General features: G+C 45.1%; 1 protein-coding gene across 4 annotated transcripts in view; it reads left to right on the top strand.

The window, feature by feature from the left end:
• The window catches only part of Adamts9 (a disintegrin-like and metallopeptidase (reprolysin type) with thrombospondin type 1 motif, 9), a 171,752-nt gene that overhangs the window by 128,604 nt on the left and 33,707 nt on the right, over positions 1-9,441 (top strand). For all 4 annotated transcript variants that reach the window (XM_006505263.4, XM_006505261.4, XM_006505262.4 and 1 more), the window contains one exon: positions 8,662-8,832. In XM_006505263.4, the coding sequence (XP_006505326.1) occupies positions 8,662-8,832 (171 nt within the window). The remainder of the gene's footprint in view (positions 1-8,661; positions 8,833-9,441) is intronic.

The raw sequence follows: 9,441 nt of genomic DNA, 5'->3' as shown, positions 1-9,441 counted from the left end.
GGAAGGGGGAGAGGAGGGTAGAGGTGGTATAAGACATTAGGGGGAGGTAACCCCAATTTCCAGAACAGAATGCTAGGTTATAGAAAGAGTAGGACAGAATTAGAAAGTCAAATCAGATCTGCTGACCCCGGAATGACATAAAAGACGCACACTGCTGGAGAGGCAAGATGGAGGAGCCGCCTGCACTGAGCGTGGCTCACAACCCAAGGTAGCGTGGTTTGAGGATGTTTGTTCTGCACTTGGCTGTGCTGGGAGCTTTCTGTCTGTCCGTCCTCTCACTTTGTCTTTTGGATGACACCTAGATGAGGTGAGTTTAGTTTTTAGTTTTAGGTGGTAAAACTAAGATTCAGACAGACTTTGCCAGTTGTCCAAGGGCCCCACATCTAGCAGCTAGAGGAAGCCACCCATGACCCTGTTTGATATCTCTCATCTTTATGATTTCCTACTGTATTCTGCACCTCTGGGATTGGCTTCCCAGCCCTGCTCTCCCCAGTCCCTTCCGGTAATGGATCCATTCCTTACTACAGTGGTTCATCTCTTTAGGAACGCTTCCTTCTTCATCTGCTTGGTCATGTTGCTTGTTTTCCTTCTAGACTTCTCTTGCTTCTGTCAGATAGTATCTGGGACAATACCTAACACAGTTAAGTTTAAGATTATTTGAACTTGAGCCAGATAGGTTATCAGGAACTTGTATGCTTAGAAAAATATCACTGTGGTCCCTATCTCAGCTGTGCCATCAATAGCCACGTGACTCAGAGCAAGAATTCTTATCTCTCTGAGTCTTGGCTTGCCATCTGTAGGATGGGAATGGTAGTAGCTTTGTAGAGCTGTTTTGAGGAAGTTGGAAAGGACACTAATCTGTCATCCACTGCAGTCTCAGGACTGGCTGGGTCAGACAAAGAAGAGGTTAACTCATCTCTCTGACTCACTGAGACTTTCGACTATCTTTGGGATTCCTACTTCAGACTCATCCCTGTCTGTTTTCTCCACCTTGATCTTCACTCCATAATGAACTCTGTGTCTCTGTCGCAAAGATCAAGAGGTGAGAAAGTACTCATAGACAAGGCAAAGCTAACTGCTTATGCTGCAGCCAGCATTTGAGAGTTCAGAAGCCAATCACGAGCACCACAGGCTCCATTCCCAATTCCTTCTGAATCCTATAAGGTAGAAAACCACACAAGAAGTGTGCCTCGATGCTTCTGTCTTTGCATGGGCTATGTAGGTGGACCTTTTGAAATCCTTCCTCAAATATTGCTATTAAGTTCCATATAGAAAGACTTAAGCGTGATGACGAATGTCTTTAGTCCCAGCACGCAGGAGGCAGAAGCAGATAGATCTGAATAAGTTCCAGGCCAGCCAAGGCTACATAATGAGACCCTGTCTCAAAGGAGTAGGAAGAGGGTGAGGAAGAAAACAATGACTTGAGGATATGGCCTGATGGGGATTATATATAGTAAATTTAGCAGAGCTTAACCATAGTCTTGGAGAGAATGAGCTCTGTAAGTGATTTTTAAAAAACAAAAACAAAAAACAAAAACCAGGATCTAGCATTTACCCTTCTGCTAATGTGCTTTCTCCCAAGGAGGAGAGTTTGAAGAGGAACCAGATTGGTGTGGGAGAGCAAAGTTCAAGGCAGCAAGGGAGAAATGGGCCCCATCAAACCCTTTGTGTTCCCCACATACAAGGCACAGCGGGAGCCTACTGGAGATGTTCTCATAGCACCAAGGCTCAGAGAAGAGGTAGAAAACCACTGGGCAGCCATCTTAAATAACCACAGCAGAGCGCTGCATCTCAGTCACACTTGCCTACAGTAGCAGGACTACTTTTGAGATCAAAGATGTTCTCATCAAACAGTAAGGGGATGCTCACTGCACAATGCAGCACCTCCCAGCCTCCCCCGAATCTCCTTCTCTCTTCCTGTCTACCTCTGGTCTCTTCTCACAACCTCTCAGCCACCATTTGACCTGATCTCATCCCTGCACAGGCTTATGTTCTAGGGGCACATCACTTAAGGTTGGTGACACTTAAGTGTCACTTATCAAGGTGCATTTCCTACTAGGCCCAGGAGCAAATGACACCCTTCTCCTATTAAGAAACAACTGGGAAATCTGTCTGAAGCCCAACTTTCACGTGTTCGCCCTGAGATGATTATCGGGGATATTTCCCACAGTTGCAAAGACTGTGAGCTGCACAGTCCCAGGGAGAGCTTTGCCTATGGGTACCTAGTGAGGAGCTTCTCTTGGAATTGTCCACGTCAGAGGCTCCACACTGGTGATACCAAGCATAAGAGAACATAGCATTTACTAAGCAATGAACAAGGCATTTGATGAGTACTTTTACATGAAGTGACCCATTGAACTACTTCCTTAACTCTTTGATATAATCTTGTTTTATCACACTTATTGTGAATAAACAAGAGGCTGAGATAGGCTAGCCCATCAGAGCTTTTGCATGTAAGGAGAGAGTTTGAGGCCCAGAGTCCTGTGAGAGTTTATGTCCTTGGTCCCATCATGGTGGTGTCACAAGCCTCTTCTTGGAGAGTTGGTTTCAATGTATTACACACTCTCCTGGGTTACAATTCCCACCTGCTTTTAAAACCAAGATTCTCTGTGCCTTTGGGTTACTCTGACATAAGGATGGTAGGAAGGCCAGTCTGCTCAGAGGGATGTCTGTCTCTGTGCCAATGAGAAAGACTGGCAGCTTTTTAAGATAGGGACTTCATTTTCCAGGATTTCTTCAGCCTCTAGCACAGTACCTACAGCACATAAGATACTTTTGAATAGTTGAATTTATGAATGGAGGGACAAAAGATGGTAGGGGGTGCAGGGGTGGGGGTATAGGCAGTGCCTGCTTCTTCAACTGAAGAATAAAGGCATTCCAGCATCTTCTGGATCAGTTAGCAAATGTTCTTTCTGGAAGAGCAGCTGCTGTGTTTTCTTGTCACAGGGCCATGAACATGCTGTGACTTTGTAGAACTGCCCGATCTGTTGCTGTTTGGCCCAGAACAGGAATCGGGGCCCCTTTTGAGCATATTTCAAGTTTAAGAGCATTTCTTGTACTCAGCTGCAGGGTGATTCCCAAGTTCATCTCCTTAGAATAGAACAATTGGAATGAGCAGCAACTCCTTGGTCAGTTGAGTGATAAGATTTTCATGGTGTTTACAGCAGGGAGTGGAGAGGCCTGTGTGTGTTCAGAGTTAGACCTTAACCCTTTATTACCCGTTCAGTCACCTGAAAAGTACCAGGAGCTGGATATTAGGAGCATTTTGGAGTTTGTGTGTGTGGGGGGGTGTTGTTGTTGTTGTTGTTGCTTTGCTTTGTTTTAAAATCCCCAAACCTTAAATCCTATCATCTGAAAGTCTTTACCTGAATCTAAGTATCATGATGGCATATGCCCACAATCCCAGCAATGAGAAGGCAGGAGGGTGGCAAGTGAAAGTCTATACCTGAGTCTAAGTATCATGATGGCATATGCCCACAATCTCAGCAATGAGAAGGCAGAAGGGTGGCAAGTGTGAAGCTATCTAGAGCTACATAGGAAGACCCTGTCCCAAAAAGAGCTGAGCTGGTAATAACTCAGTGGTGGAGCCGAGAGGACTTGGTTACCATAAGAAGACCTTGGTGTCAGGCCCTGCAATCCTGAGAAAGGATAAGGTGAAAAAATTGAAAAGTACAAACCCTACCTGCTGTAATCCTCACCCCTACACAGGCTGTAGCTGCTCACCTCCATCCTTACTAAGTCTTGAGATAGTCCCTCCTCTTCTGGCCCTGGTAGCTCATTGCTCCTTCATCTCTTTTCATCAGCTGCCACATACACCCTTCAGCACCATTCCCCTTTCCTACTACACGGCTTCTATCTCAGTAACTTTATCTCCTCTGGAATCCATGCAGACTTACTTGATTATACAAGGGACCCTTAGGATTAAGCCTCAGTGGTTACCTAAGGGGCATGTGAGGCCTCAAGCTGAGAGTGTCTGGCTCCCTGGCTGTCAGGCAAGGACAGACCCAGAGTTAGAAACCATCAAGCTGTCTGTCTTCTAATTCACAACAATGGGCTCCTGCCCATTGCAAATGTGAGTCAGATGAACTTAAGAGTTAAAGAATACCTCCACAGGAGTGTCTCTGCATTCATTTTCCATACAAATGGCTGCTTTTTCTTTCTTTTCAACAACAGTAAATGAATCCATTTGTCCTTGCCTTTCCTTGGGACATAAAAACCCAGAAGAGGCAACTCAGTGTTACTAACTTCCCCTTTTGGGTCTGAGATTCATCTGCCCATATGCTTCCCAACAACAGTAATCTGATACCAGAAATGACAAATTCTGTCATCCTTGGGGAATGTCCTTTAAAAGGCAGAACCTGTGAATGTCCAATGTTCTTTCCCATGGTTAGGAAATCATGACAAAATATGTGTTTATTATAATGTTTAAGGGTTGCATTGAACGATCCTAGTTAGACCATCAACCTAAAGCCAATCAACCTGTTGAAGGAAAATAGAACCTTAGGGATTTATTTTAGGTTTTCCTTGTCCTCCAATTTTGAAAGTTATTTCTAGATAGTTTCAGCACCCGTACCCGGGAAGGCATGCACCCTGCAGGACAATGGATGTGCTAGCCTGTTTAATCTGGCACTGTGACTATTTCCTTTCTGCATCTAAGTCATGCTGAGCTACACCGAGGCAGTGCTGTTAGCTGGCCATTTATCTGCTTGTTGCTTTATTGATTCAGAAACCTTAATGAAACCCAGAAAACTTTCTGCAAATTTAAATGAAGTGGCTCAAAAGTTCCATTTTCTTAGAACAGTCTGATGATATTCCAGGATAAAAGGTGTTGTGGATTATTGAGGAGAAGGGAGGTAGCATTCACCAGAGCTGAAACACCCCAGAACTGAAGCACCCCAGAGCTGAAGCACCCCAATAGCATGGGCTGGATTTACTTTCCCCATGACTTTGCTAAGACTTAGGTTTCCAGGAGGAAAAAAACCTTCATCACATGCTTTTCAGAACATGAAAGACATCAATTATTTACCTGGTTTAAATTTTAATTTCCCAGAAAGTTTTATTCTGGGTAAGTTTTCTCAGTGCAATTCCCTGCCCCTGTCAAAACAGTTTTTATAAGAGTTAACTATTCTTCAAGATGGGAAGAAAATACTTAATGAGCAGAAACTGTTGAAGAACCCCGATATTTCTGCTGGGAGCTGTTACTTGCTGACACTGATTCGAGCCTTACGGATTAGTGAGAATGTACTTGGACGTGGCAGGATTTCATTTAGGTTTAGCTGTGATTTTGATGTTCCTAAGACCTAATTTTCCAAGAAATTATTTTTTCCCCTATGGAAAAGGTTCCTTCTTCGGAGGTCTGCATGGTTTTTAATGTTCAGCAAAACATTATAACTCCCTATTAGCTGCCAGTTTACTTCAAGGAAGACCTAAAACTCCTAAATCCTAAAGCTTGAACCAGGGAACCAGGCCTGGCTGCTTCCCACTAGTTTAAAGTGGTTTAGTGTCTTCTCATCATACTGGGGATTCAGGTCATATTGGTGGTTCTAGAAATGGATTGGTAACAAGCCAGCTATGAAAGTTTGCCTCCAAGCAACTAGACTTTTAAGAATCCAATGATAAAGCTACTGGGATGACCAAGCATGTATCTTTTGCTTCCTAAAAAGAACAATGACTCATGAAAGATGGAGGGTGCTGTCATATGCTCTAACAACTTCATTGCTAGGAACTGACTTACTTGAATTGAAATCGAGTGTTCGCATTGCTGTCTGAATGTCCCTAATAGACTCATTCACAGTAGCTGGAAGGGCAACCACCACATACTCATTAACAGAGGAGTGAATGCATGAAGTGTGGCATATCCACACATTGGACTATCACCCTTGAAGAGTGGTGAAGTACAAGACATGCTCCAAGTTGGAAGAACTTAGGAGACACTGTGCTAAGTGAGAGAATCCTAGCAGAAAAGGGCACATACTGGATGGGTCTCGAATGTAAAATCCCCAGAATCAGCAAATCCATGGGTACAGCAAGCATGGACATAGTTGCTAGGGTCTGGGAGAGGGAGGCAAGAAGAATGACAGCGTCATGGAGACAGATTGAAGTGATGAAAATGTTCTGTCAACTGGATCATAGCAAGGGCTGCACAGCCTTGCATTCAGGGTCATTGAATTGACATTGTAAGATGGTTAGATGGCAGGTTTAAGAAACAGTTCTTTCTTTTTCCATTATTGATGTATGTGCATGTGTGTGCATACATATGTGCGTTCTTGTGTATGAATGAGAGTATTTGGGAGACATGCACATATGAGGTGCTCAGAAGACAAACATTATCTTTTTTTGAGAGAACCCTGAGTTGTTCTCTGCTGTGTATGCTCAGCTAGATGACTCTCTAGCTCCCAGAATCTTCCTGTCCCATTTCCCATTTACCCCATAGGGGTGCTGGGATTACATATACTCACACGATTCCTCCAGCTTTTACATAGGTTCTGAAAATTCAAATTCAGGTCTTCATGCTTGCATGCAGAATGTGTTTGCCACTGAGCCATTTCTTAGCCCTTGTATTGTGCCTCCCTCCCCCTCCATTTTTAAATCATGCACACATATAATAGATAGAGAGTACATTGGGGAAGACATTTCAGAGTGAAGCTGTGTCTCAAACTCAATTGCCTTTGAGGCAAAGAAAATAAAAGAGAATTCCTGCCTGTGCTGACTAGTTTTATGTCAACTTGACATGGCTAGAGTCATTTGAGAGCAAGGAACCTCAGTTGAGAAAATGCATCTGTTTATATTAGGCTGTGGGCATTTTCTTAATTAGTGAATGATAGGAGAGGGCCCAGACTATCATGGGTAGTGCCAACCCTTTGCTGGTGGTCCTGAGTTCTATAAGAAAGCAGACTGAGCAAGCCATGGAACGTAAGCTAGTAAAAGCAGCACCCCTTCATGACCTCTGCATCAGCTCCTGTCTCCCGGTTCCTGTCCTGAGTGAGTTCCTGTCCTGGCAGTCTTCAATGATGAGCAGTGATGTGGACGTGTTAGCCAAAGAAACCCTTTCCTCTGCAAGAAAGGAAGCGGTTTTGGAAATGGTGCTTCTTCACAGCAATAGAAAGCATAAATAAGACACTGCCATTACGCATAAAAAGAGAGGGGTCTGTACTCTCTTTGCAGAGCTTAAAATGAGGAGTTCTGAAGGGCAGAATGCTAACAACACACCCAAAGCTTGCTGATGTTCTAAAAGCCAGGACAACAGGCACCCAATCCCCAGGCAAAAGACTCCCCTGCAGCTCTCGTGGCAGAGACATCAGCCTCTCCCCTGCGGCTTTCTGAAGTAGTCCAGACTTAGAATGCCAAGTGACAGCAAAGCTTTGGGCAGGCTTTGGTGACCAAGCAGATGACAGAAGTCTACGTTCCAAGTTGAGTTTGCTGTTGGAAAAAAACCATTCCACCTGTTCTGTTTTCCTTTGCTGGGTCACGGGAGTAATCAGGTGTGGCAGGGCTCAGGTGTGGCTTAGGCTCGAACTGTTCCAGTTCTTCTTCGACTAAGACTTGGAAAAGATCGTCTCTGCTCTGTCACACTGCCCAGCTGTCACCCTTTACACCCCTTGTCTATCCTTCCTGCTCAAATAGCTTCTTCCTGAGAATGAGGGAAATCCTGATTATGGCCACCCTTGGCCATCAGGACCTACTTTCAATTGGAACTGGGTGAATATTTGCTGGGAAACTAGAGTTGAGAGCAGGTCACCAGCCAGACCTCAGGCTCCTCACCTCTCCTCACCTTGCCTCTCCTCTCCTCTCCACTCCCCTCTTTACTCCTCCCCTCCCCTCTCCTCCCCTTTTCTCCCCTCTCCTTCCCTTTCTTCCCTCCCTTTCTTTCCCCTCCTCTCTCCTCCACTCTCACTTTTTCTTCCTTGCTTTTCCTCCTCCTCCTCCTCCTCCTCCTCCTCCTCCTCCTCCTCCTCCTCCTCCTTCTCCTCTTCCTCCTCCTCTTCTTTTTTCTTTTTCAGACAGGGTTTCTCTGTGTAGCCCTGACTGTCCTGGAACTTGCTATATATAGACCAGGCTAGCTTCAAACTCAGCAATCTGCCTATCTCTGCCTCCTAAGTGCTGGAACTAAAGGTGTGTGCCCCCATGCCTGGTGTTTCCTTCCCTCTGTCTCCCCTCATACTTCCTTCCTTCTCCTGTTCTCCTTCTCTTTCCTCCCTCTCTTTCTCCTTCCATTCTTCATATCTTTCTCTTCCTCCCTTTCTCAATTTTTCTCTCCCCCTCCTCCTTTACTTCCTATGTTTTGTTTTTGTTTTTGTCAGTAATAAAGAGTGCACCCAGAGTCTTACACAGGCTAAGCGAGTGCTCCACTGCTACTCTGCATCTCTGGCCACAGATTCAATGTTTGAGTGACTGTTGAGGTAAAACAAACAAACAAAAAGGCCTCATCCAACTTGGTGTTTGTTCATTCACCCTTTCGTTTCCTCATTCAGACAGACATGCCTGGGAAACCCGCCCCTATGCTAGGGATAAAGTTGTCGGGCGCTGAGATAGAAACAGTCAACACTTAGAGATCTTGCACTTTAACAGCTGTCTGGCTAAGCCATCAGACTGACTGAAAGAATAAGGGCTTGGAGCTGTGTGAGGCTTCATCTCACCCCCCACCTTATTTGTCTCTTGCAGTGTACCAAGACGTGTGGCGAAGGCTCCCGGTACCGGCAGGTGGTATGCGTAGCAGAGGACCAAAGTGAGGTGCACAGCACACACTGTGACTCAGACCAGCGGCCTCCAGACCGTGAGAGCTGCAGCCTACAGCCCTGCGAGTACGTGTGGATCACAGGAGAATGGTCTGAGGTACTGTTCTGGGGAATCTGTGGTGCCTTCAGTGTAGGAGCAGCAGAATAATGGGACAGGAAACCTACCTTCCAGGTCTACTTCTGAAAATCATGGGTTCTCACCCAATGCCAAGTTCCCTGAGTTCTGCATTCTGTGAGACACCTTGATTTTCTTTTAATAGTGATAAAAAGGGAATTATAACAGGGACTGATAATTCATAAGACACCTTTAGTTGACAGCAGAAGGTTGTATCTTGAGGCTAGGGAGAAAGCTGAGTGAATAAAAGTGTTTGCAGTGCCAGCATGAGGGCCTGAGTTCAAATCCCCAGAGCCTATAGAAGTTGGGCATCATAACTTGAGCATGTGTAACCTCAGCACCCCTACTGGGAGATGGGAAGTAAAGGAAAGGGGATGCTTATAAACCTGTGGTCCACAGAGCCTGTTGTATGCAGAGGAAGGACAAGATAGAGACCCGGTCTCTAAGCAAGGTGGAAGGTGAGAATAGATACCAACACATACCCTGTGGTATGTGCACACCACAGTCACACAAATGAACTTCAGCGCACACCTAGACAAACACAGATCATATACAAACAAACATATACACACACTAAAAAAAATAAAGATA

The sequence above is a fragment of the Mus musculus genome, chromosome 6, assembly GCF_000001635.26.
Source record: "Mus musculus strain C57BL/6J chromosome 6, GRCm38.p6 C57BL/6J".
Lineage (NCBI taxonomy): Eukaryota > Metazoa > Chordata > Mammalia > Rodentia > Muridae > Mus > Mus musculus.
The sequence above is the reverse complement of the archived record's forward strand: the minus strand, read 5'-3'. Positions and strand labels throughout refer to the sequence as shown.